The sequence below is a fragment of the Talpa europaea genome (genome assembly GCF_964194135.1).
Source record: "Talpa europaea genome assembly, chromosome: 1".
Classification (NCBI taxonomy): Eukaryota; Metazoa; Chordata; class Mammalia; order Eulipotyphla; family Talpidae; genus Talpa; species Talpa europaea.
Window position 1 is genome coordinate 126,996,581 of NC_140073.1, and position 18,012 is coordinate 127,014,592.

The 18,012-nt window shown below is 33.8% G+C and overlaps 1 protein-coding gene across 1 annotated transcript; it reads right to left on the bottom strand.

The window, feature by feature from the left end:
- Positions 1 to 336: 336 nt before the first annotated feature.
- Positions 337 to 15,623, bottom strand: STK17B (serine/threonine kinase 17b; the record flags this gene model as incomplete). The annotated part of the gene is made up of 7 exons (XM_084229507.1): positions 337 to 619; positions 2,157 to 2,336; positions 3,438 to 3,486; positions 4,469 to 4,595; positions 6,535 to 6,679; positions 10,659 to 10,871; positions 15,502 to 15,623. 7 exons carry the CDS (start codon positions 15,621 to 15,623, stop codon positions 337 to 339), a joined length of 1,119 nt encoding a protein of 372 aa, XP_084085633.1.
- Positions 15,624 to 18,012: the final 2,389 nt, after the last annotated feature.

Genomic DNA, 18,012 nt, shown 5'->3' on the forward strand with positions numbered 1-18,012 from the left:
TCAAACCATCAAACCAATTTTTTCTTGATATCTAAAATGTTTTGAAAAATCCATTTGAACTTGAATTCTCATTAACATGTGAACTCACATACACAATTTTTTTTGTCATATATTTAAATATTTTCTTGTTCACACAGTTGTTCTCTCAGGATGTTACATGGTATATTATTATACAAGCAGTAATTTAGCATTAAAATATTTTCTTAAATTCTTTTATGCAAAGGTGCTTTTACAATATACGAAGTTACTTCCATATACGAAGTTACAAACCACAGTCTCATACTGGAGTGGATTTCAAATTCTAAAATCAGTCCAAATGAGTCGAAGAGAAAAGTGCTAACAAAGTAAATCTGACACAAGTTCATGGGGATTGGGCAATGAATCATCAAAGCGAAATCTTTTCGAAACCATGCTGCTATCCTCCGGGATATTCTCTTTATCTTCTCGATCACTACATGTTCCATTACAAGAGGATTTAGAATTCTTGTCTTCAGGGGACCATATTGTATGATCCTGAATCTGAGAGGAGCTGGATGTTTCTTCAGGATGAAACAAGTTTCCAAAGTCCCACTGCTGTAGCCAGGAATGAGAAAGGCAGATTTCTGCTGTTGGTCTTTTCCTTTGAAATAAAGCACCAAGAGAAAATTAAAAACTACAAATCTAGTTGGAAATGTCAGCAATTTGATGTATTACTGACCTGTTTTTCATTTATTATAAAAATAACATAAACTATGATATGAAATCCAAATAGTACGGAGGAATAATAGGAAAACTGTAGTACATAGATTATCTATGTAGTACACAGAATTTCGACAAGTCCTGAAAATTCAATTTACCATGGAGCTTAAAATGAGACTGTTTAGTCAATAACTTGAGAACAAATATTAGCCTCACAAGTCAAAATTAGTAAAATTATAAAATACTGATGGGTTTATAACCCTTTCAGAGAAAAATATATCTAAATATATATCTAAATAATTTATATTCTGCTATCATTTTGAATTCTTAAAAGTAGAAATTTGAAAAGCAAAATCTTGTAAACAAAGGCTACTTTTCCAATGATATTATTAACCATTTTCAGTTTTTAAGCTTCATTGTCTATTATGAAAGCAATATGGACAAATATCACAATATTTCAGAAGAGAGGAAAACACCTATATGCCCATAATTTGACTCTTAACACAACTGTCATCATTAGAACATGTTTCCTCAGTCTTTGAATTTAAGTTTAGTTCTTTCTGACAATAAAAAAAATTATTGTGACCACTATAAAAATTTTAGAATTGAGGCCAAAAAGTTAAGAAAACGAAAACTGCTTTTAAGAAGAAACAATGGCATTATTACTATTTCTACAAAATATAACCGTCCGTTATCCAAAATATTGCCAGTTGAGAGTTTGTTCAGACTGACATTAAGTTGATAAAAGAATTATGTAAATATGTGTTTTTTCCCCCTTAAACTGATAAGTTTATGGGGATTGGGCAATGAATCATCAAAGCGAAATCTTTTCAAAATCATGCAGGAGATTAAATTATTGCCAGACATATAAAAACTTACAAGTAATATAACCAGGACCCACTATATCACACCTGCTGCATTATGTACAGTCATTAGGTATAAAATTTACTTTATTTTGAAATAATATAAGGCTGATGCTGGATAAAAGGAGGTCAGCTTTTTCTGTTATCTGCTTTGACATTGCCAATCAATGAGGTAAGAGTCCTAAGTCAAAGTTTCAAGTCCCTTCTTTATTAGGCAATCAAAGAACATCTGACCCTTAAAGATTTGACAATCAGTAATTTGTACTTATCATATAACTATAAACTACACATCATTTAAAATAAAGTCTTAGCACAGCAAGTCATGTATATTATAAACTCACTTCTAATTATTTTAGGGAATTTTGGGGATTACTAACAGGTTAAGAGAAATCACCCAAATCTCTTCATTCTAAAATTACCTGTTCTATATTTGGTATATTCTGTGTTTGAAGTTACAGATTTGTTAATCAATGATCTTTCATACAAGCTCTCTCTCCATTTTACCTGAAATCTAAGATCATATGTTTAATAATTTCATTTCATTTTAAAATGTATTTTTCTTAGTAAACATATTTATTTTGTAAAGTATTTAAGGAAATTAATGTTATTACTTACTCTGGGTTTTTTACTAAAAGGCTCTGGATAAAGTCTGTGGCCAGCTGTGAAACTGATGAAAAAGTTTCTTCTGAATAATCTACTTTAACTTGAGAAATATTGAGGTATGTTTCTTGATTATCTTCTCCCACAAATGGGGATGTATGAGTTAACAACATATATGCTATTACTCCAACATTCCTGAAAAACAAGTAAGGGAGAAGAGGGAAACTTAAAACATGTGTTAACCTTAAAATATTTATATAAAATGAGCCCTCAACATATCCCTATCCTCAAAACTTGTACAGTTAAAATACAAACTTAAACTATAAACACATTGCTTTTCAAAGTTCCTATAATACATTATGAAAACTAAATATGTTATCTTAAAGTCTGCCTCACAGAAAGACTATAAGGGAAACACAAATGTATGTGTAATATAATTATAATATAAATATGATGTATTAAATATACATCATTATACCTATAGTCTGCCTTTCACAAAGACACCTGTTACCAAGTACACAAAGCTGCTCAAAGGGCAGCATCTCCTAAATGGTGTCCAGTGACACAGTAATGATCTGTGAGACATAAACAAGGAGTTCTAAGCAAAAATAGTCTACAAGTTTGGCAAAGTACAGAGATTGGAAGGCAGCTTTTCTTCGCAAAACTTTTCAAAGTCTTAAATTTGTTAATGCAAAGGCCACTGTACAGGTGCCAGAAGTACATGTTCCATCTACTTATTTAGCCACAGGACAATTTCCTTGGCAAACTCTTTAGCAGTTCCTTGGAATACAGAGAATAAGTCTAAACTCTCTCACTTGACCTATGAAGTTAGTTCCCCACTAAAGTTCCAATATCAATTCCAGTTCAGCTTATGACAGTCTCTCTGTACTAACCACAAAAACTCACAAAATTCTAGAGACGTACCTTTGAAAATTAAAACTTTTGCATAGACCTGACCTCATTTTCCTGTTTAACAAATACCTTCCTAGCTCTAACCCTACATCAAATATCCCCAATCTAGTACTTCTCTGCAGCTTCCTCCATGCTCATTAGGCATTTTACCTTCAAGACAGAACATATAGCACAGCACATAACAACTATTTTATTCTTTTACTAAGCCCGAGTCTTCCTCTAGGATCAATAATACTTTAAAAGGACAGGTAAATGTTTACTTGTGGCATAATAATGATACCTGAATAAAAATCTTTTCAAGAAAGCCTTATTTATTTACATTTGGAATCAAAGGCTATACACCACCCAACTTTTAATAAAGGCATTTAGATCACGAAATCTTACCACATATCTGTTGCTGTGGTGATAGGATCATAGTTCAGGATTTCTGGAGCTGAAAATAGAAAACAAAATTCAATACTGACAAATTTAAATTTAAAAACATGAAAATTACATCAAATTTAAAAACATGAAAATTATATTAAACAGGGTTTAATTTTAAGCAATTACTAATATAGGATTGATAGAAATTTAGCAAAGTATTGATGATCCTGTGACTGGACATTTAAACAATTTAATGTTAACCAAATTTATAAGCAGATAGTTTAAAAGCACAAATAATATTCTTGGAATAATTAATCTCAGAAGAAAAAAAATAATAATAGTAACAATGAAATGATAGAAACTAGGATACTTTAAAAATTTAGTTTTAATAATGAATTATTTCGCATTATTTTATTACATTACTTAAGGTTTTCTTTGCAGAGTAAATAGAATCATATACAATTACTTTATAAGCAAATTATGCTTATGGAAGAGCTTTTGATTTTCAAATAGATTAAATATCTCACTTAAACTACCAAAGCAATGATTTCCCACTGTCTCCAGCTGCCAAGATTTTTAAAAAGTGTTAAATTCTCTATACTTCCTAAGCAGTGCCATGTATTTCAAATTAGTAGAGTCCAAACTAGAATGAATAATTGAAAAACTTTCTTTTTATCACAATACAGTTTCACAATTTTTCCAGAGAGAAATTATTTACTAAACCCTAATATTTTGTAAATACAGCCTTTGAGAGATATATGTCAGCCTCCATTACACAACCTACAACTTTTTCACATACTTCTGTGAACTGTGTTATCTAGAATTACAAACATTAAACTTTTGAATTTATATGCCCAGTATCCTGTGAATTGTTGCGAATGTCTCAATAATCCTACATTTCATTTAAATGTGTCACAACTAAATTTCAAAGCATTAAAATACTTGAATCAAATATATTCTAGATATATTTGTTCTAAATTATAGTTTTACAGATGTATCATTTTCAGTTAATAAATTTTAAAAGAGTATAGAAAATAAAAGGACATTCTTACCTAAGTATTCTGGTGTCCCCATGATTTCCCGAAGTTCACATGCATTGCCTATTTTCCGAGACATTCCAAAATCTACAATTTTTATATCCCCAAGAGGGTATGTGCTGCTCAATAATATATTCTGTGGCTAAACAGAGCACAACAACAAAAAATTAAAAGCAATATACGACAATAAAAGAATACTAGTCTTATAATAAATTAAGTAGACTCTTTATGTTAGCTATTATGCATTTGTTGAGTCAATCATCAGAAACTTACTAAACTATTATTTAGGAGCAGCTACAGATTCAATGAAACATACAGTAAAAAATACACTTAAAGAGGATTGCTAGTTTGGAGGAGAAAGAAATTAAATATATACATAGGTAAGTTGGGTATGAGAGAGAAAACTCAGTATATAGTCAAGACTAATTTTGCCCTTTATAATGTTCAATAAAGCATTGTCATAGAGATGATGCTTAAGCTGTAGCTTAAAGATGATGCATAAAGGTCAATAGGATATGCCAGTTAGAAATGTGCATGATGGAACAGCACTAAAGAAGACGTGGGGGAGGGGGGGAAGCAAAAGTTCCAGAAACAGAAAATGACTCAGTAGAGTGATATGGTTCTGGGCCTGACTGAAGGTGTTTAGACAGTGGATGCATGGTACAGTAAGAAGGTTTTTCCCATTGTCTCCTGGAACTGTGTACCTTTGCTTTATACTTAGGCTATTTACTGAGGTCCATTACAGAGAGGTCCATTACACGAGATGAGGTAAATGTACTAGCTTCTCCTGTCAACTACAGGCATGATAATATAGAAAGCCAAGTTTATATGACAGCCCTGATTTTAAGTGCAATGAGATGTTATGTAATATACTTGATTTGTCTTCTGCAAAAAAAAAGACACAGGGCCTCCCCCGTGGCTCAACAGGTTGATTGCAGCACTGTGAAGCTGTCCGCAGCCTCTGCAGTGCGGGTTCGATGCCTAGCTGGTCAGGGAGATATCCACATGGCAGGGCAGACCTTTCCTGTCTCGCCTGCTACTTCCCTCAGCAGAGTATTTCGGTCTGTCTGCCTGTTCTGCTCCCCTCTCTGTCTCTGGTGAATTCTTTCACTCTCCTGTGCCTCTGGCTTGTACCTCTGTTCTTGTATAAATAAATAAACATTAAGAAAAAAGACTCAACAGGAAGTTAGTTGGGGTATGAGTACCCTGCTATTAACCATGTTGCCAGTTTTCCAATATCATCAGTCAAGGACATGACAGGGAGATAGTTACGGGGTAGGGAGGGGAAGGGACAACAAAGAAGAACAGATTCTTCTTTTTTTCTTTTAAAAAAGGGGTAAGACAAAAGGGAAAATGATACATCTGAGACATGTAATTTTTAAAGTTTGTACATCAACTAAATGGTATCTATTCAGCAGTTGGAAAAAATGTTTTGGAATTTAGGAGAGCCGCCCAGGTTATAGGTGAGGATTTGAGAGTCATTCTTTTGAAAGTGGTAGTGGAGGTCAAAGGCTTATGCAAGGAGGCTATATAGAAAGAAAAGAGACCAATGTTCAATAACTAAGAGACAGATGGGTTCATATTGAAAGATCCTATGGAGAAAAGATAAAGGATTGTAACATGAGAGGCTGAAGTGGTATTTCAGGACTTGGGTAAGAGAGAGGGGCATAGGAAGAGTCAAAACACTGAAAGTCTCAAGAAAAAGATGAATGAAGACTAGCTAGAGGTTATCTTCAGAGATGGAGATCACATTCAGTATTTTATTTTAGAGGTAGAAAGTTTTATAAGATAAGAAGGTGCAGGATGTAGCATTAAGAGTGGAGTGGAGTAGAATGAATATACAGGAATGATGGTTTTTAAGAGTCCAGTGATTAATTTGAGCTGCTCATATATGCAGCCTTCTCCTCTCTACCAAAATAAAATTATGTCCATGTAGCACATAAGTAAACAAAGAGCATGACCAGGGCAGTATAGACAAGTTGATCTGACTGTTGTTTCCTACCAGTACCAGCTTGCAATGTGCACAGCAAGAGCAGAGAAGGAACAAGTGCTGTGTTGCTTCAAATCACATGATACATTACCTTTAAATCAAGGTGTACAATATTATTCTGATGTAGATAACAAACTCCTTCAAGTATTTGTTTAATGAGTCTGATAATGTCATTTTCAGAAACCATTTCAGCCAGCTCAGGTAAACACAAGTTGAAAATTTCTCCACCTGCAGCACTGGAATAAAAACAGACAATAGAAACTTGAAAGATCATAGACCTAAAAATGATTATTTTTAAACACTATATCTGCTGAGTAAAAAGACACACAATCATCTAAACTTGTGTGTGTGCGCGCGCGCACGTGTGGTTGTGTGTGCTCATTTAAAGACTTAAATAAGAGCACACAACGTGTGAGGGATCTTGAAGAAAGAAAGTAAATAACAAGAATATAGTAGGTATTATCACTTAAATAATGATAGTGAATAAAATAAAATTGCTTTGTAATTCAATAATATTATAGTCCACCTTAACACTGCAATAAAAATAACAGCTAACAGTATGTGCAGAGCGCTGCTTTATTCCTTCATTTTGCTTATGTATAGATAGCATCTCTTCTCATCCTCATGAGAATCACGTGAGGTAGGTGGTTATTCTCATTTCACAGATGAAAAAAACAAGTACTTTTAAACTGAAACTTAGCACAAGAACAGGATGACTTTTATAACCAGAAAAAAAGGTAGCCTAAGGATTTTTTGTTTGTTTCAATTTTGTTTTCAATTTTGTTTCTTTCTTTCTGTTTGGCAAGCTGACCAATGTCTTTTGTAGAACTGTCATTTTCCCACAAGAGTATGGACAGAGGTGGAGCCATGGGAAATGGAAAATTAGGAAGAGTTAAGAGGAAGGAAAGAAATGCTAACATAAGAAACAGCAGAAGTCAGCAGAAATTGGAAGCATAAGTGGAAACAGTGAGTAGGTGACACCCAGATGCTTTGCTAAAATAAGTCAGACATAGCAGCAACTTCAGAGAAGAAAAATGTATCTCTGTAGTCAGAAAAGTCACTTTCATTATTATTATTGTCCCGCAAGGCACACTCAGGTACTTCTACTCTTTCTGTCTCTATTAGAAGAATTTATCCTTAAAGGGACAAAAACTTAGAATTTTGGAGTATTCTAATCCATTTGCTTATTATTTGTATATGTGTTGTATGCAAGTGTGTGCTAACAGTACTTTAGCACAGTTACACAGTTACAGTCATGTAAACATATGTGCAATATACCATCTAAATCTGTCTGTCTTTTACAGTTTGCTGCAAGAGTTTAAAAATGAATAGGGAGAGAGACAATGCCCTGAGAAAGATGCCCATAGGAGTAAGAACAAAGAGGGATGAAAGCACAATAAAAAGCACCCCATGAGTGCTGGGGTGGTGGGTGTACTACGGGGGAGATGCCTAAGGGGGATCATATACTTAGCAAATACTAACAATAATGTAAGCCAATGTTACCTCAATTAAAAAACATCAATTAAAAATTTAAGAAGATGTAACACAAAGAAAATATATTTAATATATAAAAGATTAAAATCAGAAAACCTATTTTCCTACCCAAAATGATGGATTTTCTTATGTACTAGAGAGTCATGATTTTCAACAAAGAGTATCTTCTTTGCTCATAAAATACAAATATATCCAGATTTGTGGAATGTGATAGTAAATATTCTTAAGGCAAATATTTCTTAGTGATCAAAATGAATGAACTTTAAACTTTTATATTAAGGGTCTCTTTTAAAATAATATTCCTGTGCTAACCAAGCCCATGGAATTTGAGAATGGAAAGAAATTAAGAGTATTTCCTGCCTCCAAACTAGAATATGTGAAGTGAATATAAGTCTCCCTTTTGGAGGATTGCTTTAAAAATCAAATAAGAATACAGAAATAGTGTTTAGTATAGTGTCTTCCACAAAGTAAATGCCCAACATATTTTATTGGTGAAACTGTTCACTATATTAAAATGCATTATTTGGTGATTAACAAGCTTATTTTAGAAAGTGAGGTTTTTCTAGTTTTACATATTTTGTTATAGTCCCTGTCATATTCTATTGGGTTCATAACATTTACTTTTTTAATAGACAACATAAATTGGTAATTTTTGACAAAACTCCTCTCTCATATGATCTCACAAAACAGTCTCTGGTAAATATGAGCTATTTCCCCTTTGAACTTTGCTATTTCTAGGACAAAGTTCTTATCCCATGTTTTTCAAGGATCCCGCTAGCTCAGTCGGTAGAGCATGAGACTCTTAATCTCAGGGTCGTGGGTTCGTGCCCCACATTGGGCGCCACCTGCCACGGACCAGCGCAGCGGTAGACTTGCAGGACTGTCTCAGGATTGAGAAACTGTGAGGATGCTCAAGGAATCGGCGCATAAATGACAGACAGACACACAAATGACAGACAGACACACTTCAAGAGTGAAGATCTGAATGTAATTTGCTCAAAATCATCATACACTTTTATACCTTTTCCAACAATAGATGATTTCATACAATTTAATTCTTTCTCAGCATAAAATACTTTGTAAGGCATAAGACATCTACTTTGTTATTCATGTTCATGTGATCGCTGTTCCATGACATGGCACAGTAAACAATCTCCAGGTACTGAATCTACACAATCATTTTTGCTTATACAGAACAGCATTCTTTAAGCTAGCTTTTCTTGATTCGTATCCCAAAACCACAATGATCAAAAAGCATTGATATTTACCTACTGGCACCTCTTACTTTTAGTGATCACGAGCAATATATTCTCTACGTAAGCATTTTGATTTTTATGGTGTTGTCTCATGTGAGAAGTATATTGTGATTTAAAGCAAATGAGTGTGTAAATATGAAAACCCAGGTTCTGACCATGGGAGAAGGGAGATACAAATGTGGAAATGTGGGCCTCCCTGTTGGAGCAGAGGCTTGAGCACAGTGCTGTGAAGCTGTCGCACCTGCTGCTCCCCTCGGCAGTGCTTTCATGTCCGTCTGCCTGTTCTGTTCCCTGCTCTGTCTCTGGTGAATCCTCTCACCCTCCCATGCCTCTAACCTGTACCCCAGGTCTTGTATAAAAATAAATAAATCTTTTTTAAAAAAATGTAGAAATGTGAGTGGTGATCAAGAACTCAATGGGGCAGATTTAAACTGGAATTATCAAAACAAACTCATGGTTTTTAAAAGAACATTATTTCCTAATGCTACTCTTGGAAATGGCCTAGAAATAATGATACTGAACTAGTAAGGAGCACGTCAAACACCTATTATCTTGGTTTCCAAACACCATTCTCCACTAAAAAGAACCAAAATTTCTTGGACACACAGCTGGTAACAGGTGTAAGGTAAAGAAAACACAAAAAGTCATCCTGCATATCTTGGTACGCCATAAAGAAACTCCTCAAACAGCACTAAGATCACATAAAGACCACGGGAGTAGCTTGAAAGGGTACCACAGGATAGATTTGGTAATTAAAAATGACAGAAATTGATTATAATTCATTAACTTAAAAATCCCATAAATTCACAGTGATATTGAAAAGTGAGAGCGGTTCTTAAAGAAGAGTGATGGTTTAATAAATTTAGAAGGAAAAAACAATTAGAGATCAACATTTTCTGACATTCATTATAAAACTGACTCAAATAAGCAGCATCAATGTTTACTGAAATCAATGTATGAAAAGTTATTAAAGAAATATTCACAAGCTTTCAAAATATAATTACATAGATTATGTATTAATTACAAAAGAGGACATGTCCCTTACAATAGGGAGGGCTGGCAGATTCCACCTTAGCCAATAATGAATCAGTCCGACTTCACTGTCACCTGATGTGATAGAGTAAGAAACTTATATCATCACACACAAAATCATTTAACCTATTTATTTTGTCAAAAAAAATTATTTTGTCAAAAAAAAATCAATTTTCTGTCCCATTGGCAATGAAAGAATACTCATTTACCACATTCCTCAAATATTCTCTGGCATATGTTTCTTTTATTTGGTCCTTCAATATGTATTTGAGGCTGTATATTTAAACTTGTGAAAATATTTGAACATAAACTTGGTTGCTCTAATATGTTATCAAAAGGAATCTTACAAATTATGCCATATTTTTGTCATTTCTAGTTCTCTTATTCCATCAATTAAAATAACTTACTCAAATGCAATAGAGTATATACTTACTATTCCAGTACCAAAATGATTTCACTCGTATTTTCATAGACTTCATGAAGGTTAATCACATGGGGACAGGACTTTGCCAATTCCAGTACAGCAATCTCATGTAGAATCTCTGCCCGGCAATCCTGTCCTCTTCTTCTTTTTTTGAGAAATTTTGCAGCATATTCTTGGCCAGTAGTTTTTGATATACACTGTCTAACCACAGCAAATTTTCCTCTGAGGGAAAGAAAATGAGGACAGTTTTGACGTTTCCATAAGATGAACAATATTAGAATATAGATACTGTATCATTTCCAACTTAAAGTCATTGACAACTTAAGTCATTTCCAACTTAAAGTCAATGACATTTAAGCCGTTAGAAATTTATTTTTGTTCTTTAAAATGATCCTTTATAAAATGTATAGTACTGTCACATAACAATACAAATGACAAATGTAATAACAGGATAAGATAGAATCATGTTTATTCTCCACTATTAACCTACTTGCCACACTCTTGATACGAATCATTGTGTATTAAGTATCACAACAACCTGATATATTGTTTTTCTGACACCAGAAATAATATATATCTTGACATATTTCCAAAAATCATACTCTTAACTTTAACTTTCTAATCAAAATAACTTTCCTTCAAATACAAATAATTAAAATAAATGCAAAAATGGGTGTTTGACTTAATTATGTTAGTATAATCATTTTATCTTTCAATATCATTTTTAGTGTTTTTAAAGTTTTGAAGCTTTCTATCACAATTTGTCAGTTTTACCAAATATCTTTTACTATATCACTCAGCGGTCTATGAAACTTGTAAAAGATACCAAAGATATACATGTCCTAAAGAGAGAATTCAGAGACATTTCATGATCAACTAAGAAAATTAATGATTACAAATAGCTGTGTACAAATACACCCATTAGGTACGCTTCACACCAGTAGTATGTGTTTTAGCTTTCTCCAATAGAAGTTCTCAGCATCATAGCCAAAATTTCTAAAGACACTGGTAAATATATGTATTCTAAGTCTGTAGTCACCCAAAATCTAGTTTCCCAAAGGCCAAAACATATTTTGAGTAACACATTTTAAAGAAATCAAAGAAAGCTATTGACAGCCTCTTCAGAAAAAATGTACCTATGCCCTTAAATGGAGAATTTTACATATAATTCCGGAGGGTTTTAAAAGCTTTTATTACTTGATAGGAACTAATAAGTAAGGTATAACTAAATGATCTTCAGACATTAACTCTTGTTCTACAACTCCTCTTGCCTCAATTCCCCTCGGAATATATGGCTAGGGCCTCCCTGGTGGTGCAAGGGGATAAGCACAGCACTGTGAAGCCATCCACAGCGTCTGCAGCACCAGTTCGATCCCTAGCCTGCCAGGGAGCTACCCACATGGCGCAGCAGACCTCTCCTGTCTCACCAACTGATCCCCTTAGCAGTGTATTTCAGTTTATCTGAAATACAGTGTTCCCCACTGTGTCTCTGGTGAATCTCCTCACCTCCCCATACCTCTGGCCTGTACCTCAGTTCTTATATGCATAAATAAATAAATCTTTAAAAAAATACATCTAACACAGAATATCAGATGCTTAGCATGAAAACATTTTTTTAACGCACTTGATGTTTGGTGGAGGGGTGGGGCTCAAATTGCTTCATTATACTTCATGTGCTATTCTCAAGGGCCAGGATGACAAGGATTCCAACTCTTTATTCCCCAACTTTTTTCCAAACTGATGCCAATGATAAACGCTGAAAACCAAGCTGAAAAACTTTAGCTACTAATGCAAAAAAAGACATTGCTTTTTGGCACTTCTACATTTATCAAAATGTATATTGACTAATAAATCTGCATTCAGGAATGTTTCCTGTGTGATTTGAGAATGATTTAATTTTAACAATAAGATCTTTTCTCACTGTATGCAAAAAGAATATAGATGGATGCATTTCAGTGAGCACCCCCCAAAAAGTCAACTGTTCTGTTTACATTAAAACTGCTGCATTTTCTAGATTTTATGTTGGATAAACTGAGTCAGATTAAGATTAAATGACTCATGAAAGCTCACCTATGAAATTGGAGTGTCAAGAAATAAACTATGGAATGTGAATTCCTAGCTTTCTGTTCTTAACACTACAAAACTGTTTCTCTTTATGCTAGGATTTTAAAGAAGTACAGCTTACTCTTTTTTTTTTTTTTTTTGCTTTTAGATTTAGAAGAAAAAAATTGTCTAAAACAGATGGAATTTTTAGTTTTATGAAGAAATTCACTTTGTAACACTAAAGAAACTGAAGCTAGTTAGCCAAGAAAATTGTTCATCTGGGGAAAAAATATAGTTTATAGTACACCAATTGTAGCAATTTAGTTCTGCTTTAGTTTTATGGTTATATCTATAAACCAAGATTTTCTCAGAAACAAAGAACAAAATTAAATAACACTTTTTATCTGATTGTTTCAGGTATTCTCCAAGAGGTTTTCTTAAACAATTATAGTATTCATTAATCCAGGTGACCAAATAATATTGATAATTACTTGTTAATGTTCACTAAGTAAAAGTCCCATGAAGTCAGAAACCCTAATCACTAACTGTAAAACCTACAGATTGATAACACATCACGGAAACTAAAATATTTGTTGCATAAATGCAAAAGTTATGTACTTACTATAATCCATATGTTGTGCTATTTCAATCCTTGTACTTGAAGCATTTATTTTATTTAAATCTTATTTCAGATTCCAAAATATTTTAGATATTCACTAAATATGATAAACATTTTTATCATGATTGTCAGGTGACATAAAGAAACCCAAGCATTTATTTTCTACACTAAAATGCTAACTGTGGTTTAGCATCAAAAATAATCCTCAATACATAATGTTCCTAAATTAACAGAAACATTTAAGAAAATTTAACACCCTTAATTATAATGTCAATTCATACCCTAAAAAGGCAAGGCCCACTAGACTTCCCAGCACCACTCACTCTTTCGGCGTTTGAGAACACCACAATAAATGTGAAATGAGTGGGAGGCAAGTAACTGAAGCCTTTCTCTGCCTCTGCCTCACCCTCTAACCACAAATTCAAGCCTCAGTTGGGGTAAGGGTGGAAAAACATACCCATATGATAACAAAACAAAGCTTTTTGAGAATGATAAAATATTAACTTGTGGGTATTTTCTCTTAGTTTGTCAAAAAAAAAAAAGTTCTGAGGGCAGCGGTTGAGCGGCGGTTGACCGCTGGCTGAGCTGTGAGGCTGCCCGCAGCCTCTGCAGCACAGGTTCATTTCCTAGCTTCCGGCGAGGGTCCCACAAAAATAAAAAATAAAAAATAAATTCTGAAACACATCTTAAAATTAATAGAAAAACTATTAATGTGGAGAGATAACGCTATAGTTCGCCACATGCTAGAATTATATATTTATCCTGTATACTTTAAAATGCACAAATCTTGGGAGAAACAAAATTATGATCCCAATTTCCAATTGCAAAAGTATAGGATACTAAAATTGGTACAGTGTTGAAAGCTTTTAAAATTCTTAGCAAATGAAAGATCATGATTTCTAATTTACCAAGGTGTACCAGTTAGATAAATAGTTAGCATGTGACTCATTAGCCCTGTCAATCAAAAGAAAAATGTGTCTCTTCCATAAAGATGTTAGAAGATGAGATATTAGTTGAACATTCTGATCAGTTCTATCATGAGTTTTAGCTTTAAAATATCAAAAAGAAATATGATTCAATTTCATCATTATGATGGCAACTTATCATAAAACAATTTATTATTAATATTGCTTTTATCAGAGTTTTAGTTCTCCAAAACATTGTAAGAAAAAATGTATAGAATTTCTCCCTCCCATAATATCCCTTACTTTGCAAAATTAGTTTAATACATGAGAATTTCAAAATAGTAACTTGGAAAAATAGAAAAGAATGCTCTTTATTGTGTATACTGTTTAAGGCTTTGCATATTAAACTACCTGCTCAAAGCAGTTTCTACACATTTTTGCAATAGAAGGAAATCTGGAGACATCTAGTCCTTTCTCTCAATTTAAAAGGAAAGCATGCAACTAAGTAAAACTCAATTTCAGATCCAAATTAATGACAGGTCCACAGAACTTCCAATTCAGTCTGTTTTTACTAATATGCTATATGACACTGCATGGCACATATTTCTGACATGGCTTTTGAATAAAGGAAACAACTTTTTTTTTTTAATACAGGGGAGAGCACAACGCAGTCCCCCACTACCACAAATTATGCAGTCGAGTTTCCCACATTTGGGGAAATCGCAAGGGTCAGACATCCGGAGTGCAATGAATAAGCCTCGCCCTGGGAAAACCATCTTCATGATCATGGTATCTCCCCTGCCAGGTAAGTATAGGAAACAGAACTTCTAATGAAATCTTAGTCAATCTCAATAAAGTTTTGTTGCATTCTAAATGGTAAGATATTGGCAATATTATGTACATTCTAAGGACTGTACTAACATTTTTAAATATTATCTAATTTAATACTCACCCCATATGTTTATCAACAGTTTTCCCAGGAGAAAACTATAGCACCAAGAAACACAGAAATTTAAATGAGGCTGTACAGTTCATAAATGGTTGAGCCTACATGGGAACATAGCAGTTCATTTATGTTAAACTGCCACTTCCCAAGCTCATTCTCAAATAAGAACATTCACTAATCCTCTACAGGTTTGATTTCTAAGCCCATTAAGACTAGACCCTGTATAACAACAGGGTGATAACTTTCTTTCTAATCATTGTTAAGTAATGATCAAGTGAGTTTTACACAACTATAAGAACAGAAACCTAAAATAATGTATGTATCATAAAGCTTCCTTACCTCCCCAGCTCTTTAGAAGTAAGTGTATAAAAATTATTAAAGTTTTCCGTTTTAATTGGTGTTTGAGGAGTTGCAGTTAGCAAGCCTGAAAAACTTCGGCAATCAAATCTTCTCCTTGACATGTTAGATGGTGCCTGGATAAGCTTTATCAGTGGATAACTTTTACCTATTTAAAAAAAGAGAAGATACAGGATATAACTTAAATATAATTAAAGTGGGGGAGAGATGTTATCTCAGACAGGATGTGTATTACATTGCATAACCCCAATATAGGTATAAGAGAGATATAACCAAAAAAAAAAGGGAGGAAGATTTAAAGAGTACATGCTACCCACAAGAAAAACAAAAGCACACATAAACTGTTATCACCTTTTGGCACTTGAACAGTTACTGACTTCATTTCAGAATAAAATTACTGTAAAAATTCTGTATGACCTCCCACATTTCTAATAAACAGTTATACTAATATTATTATACAAGCAATCATTTAATTTCATTCTTCAACTTTCATTCTTAAAGTTTTATCTTCACAGAAGAAAGTAATCTCATCTAGTTTGCCAATGATTATTCATTTTAAACTGAATTTCTTATGGTCAAACAAATTTGGTAATGAGTTCACATTTTCTGAGTTGTATTACTAACAAGTGAATGACTAAAAGAAATAAAACTTATTTCACAGACTATCTATGTTTCAGTACTAAATTCAGAAACTTACATAGGTCTTAGAGTTTCTTTTGTTAGAGCCTTGTACCGAGCCTACCAAGTACGAAGAGCTCTATAGGAAGGAATACAAATATCATAACAAATATCTGCTTTTTCAGATCTCATTATTTTATCGTGTCTTGTTTAAATTAAAAATAAAAGATCATAAACACATCTGTAGTCATACCCTTCTTTCCATCCCCAGTTTAGCACTAGATGGGTGGTATTATCGTTTTCTTACCAACATTTGCCGGGTTAAGATTTTTACTTCCCCCTTTACCCATTCAGACTTTTAGTTTTTACTATTTTAGTATAATGAAGGTGAAATGGATTTTTGTCATGATTTATTTTGCATTTCCCTGATTACTAATGCTAAGCTTTAAGTCTGCTGACAAAAGTGTACATAATAGAAACTATCTTGCAGAAATCTAGATTAAAAATTAAAAAAAATGGTGAACTCATAAAATGGCACTGGTACAGAGCTAGTTGTGAGAATACTTCACAATGGTTCCATAGGAATTAATATTCTACCCAAAAATACTCCTCCCTAAACAGCCTCCAACCAAGTTCAGTAGCTGTACCCTACTATTTCAACATACAAACCTCTTTCTTACCAGAGTAAGTTTACAGTTCTCAAGATTCTTTCTCACATACACTGTTAATCATCATAATGGATGAATGTATCTGTATGACTATAAATGTAGCTGAAAACAGTGTTGGGCAAAAGGCTGCTTTGAAAATATATGCTACAATAAAAGTCATTTTTGAAATGTGATATACTTCACTTTGGCTCTGAATATGTTGGCACACAAGCCATGTCTCAGAACAAATGGTACATTTCTGATGAACGAAACTGAAACCTACTTATTACTAATGTATCTATAATGCAAAATACTTCAGGTACCCACGTAGCATCCCTTACGTGCATTTCCCTTCTATTTAATGCATTTGACCAGTTGCCACAACCTAGAAATTTTTCTATTTCCTTTCCTTTGGCCAGTTCTGCAGAGAGTGGAGCAGGAATGCCCCCCTTTGTCCAGCAAACTCTCCACAAACATGGCTGCCCTATACATAAGATTTAATCCTTGGGTACACAAAGGTTATCAATCATCTATCTCTCTTTCCTTCCTGCGTCTTCCTAAGTTTGCCCACCAAATTCTCTTCAAGTTCAATAAACAATCCTCAGACCACTGTCTTTTGCCACAATTCACAGACCTATAACTGATTCCAACTACCTGCATGTCTCACGCCACTTGATATTCATTTCATAACACATTAGGTTACATGAATAAAAAAATCTCAAGGAAATCAGTGGGTAAATTTGTGTATGTGTGTTGATACACAATTATAGACACCAGCAGATATTAGAAACAGAAAGTAGGTAAAAAAAGATACAAGTGAGCTTTTGATTACATATTACTAATAGGAATAATAATAATATTAAACCTATTTTCAAAGTTTTATCCATTAACTCCCATTACAATAATTACAAAAAGAATTCCAGATCTAGATGCGTGAAGGAAGGAACAGAAGAAAATTTTAGGTTTGATCTGGGCCTTGATTTGAAGGGAGAAAGCAAATGTGACACTACGGAATAGAAGACAAACAATCCCTATTATTACATAGGGATTTAAAAACTATTCTCGGGCCTCCCTGGTGGCGCAGTGGTTGAGCGCTGGGCTGCGAAGCTGCCTGCAGCCTCTGCAGTGCCAGTTCGATCCCCAGCCGCCTGGCGAGGGTCCCACATGGCGCGAAGACTTCTCCCGCCCGCTGCTCCCCTCAGCAGTGTACTTCGTCTGTCTGCCTGCT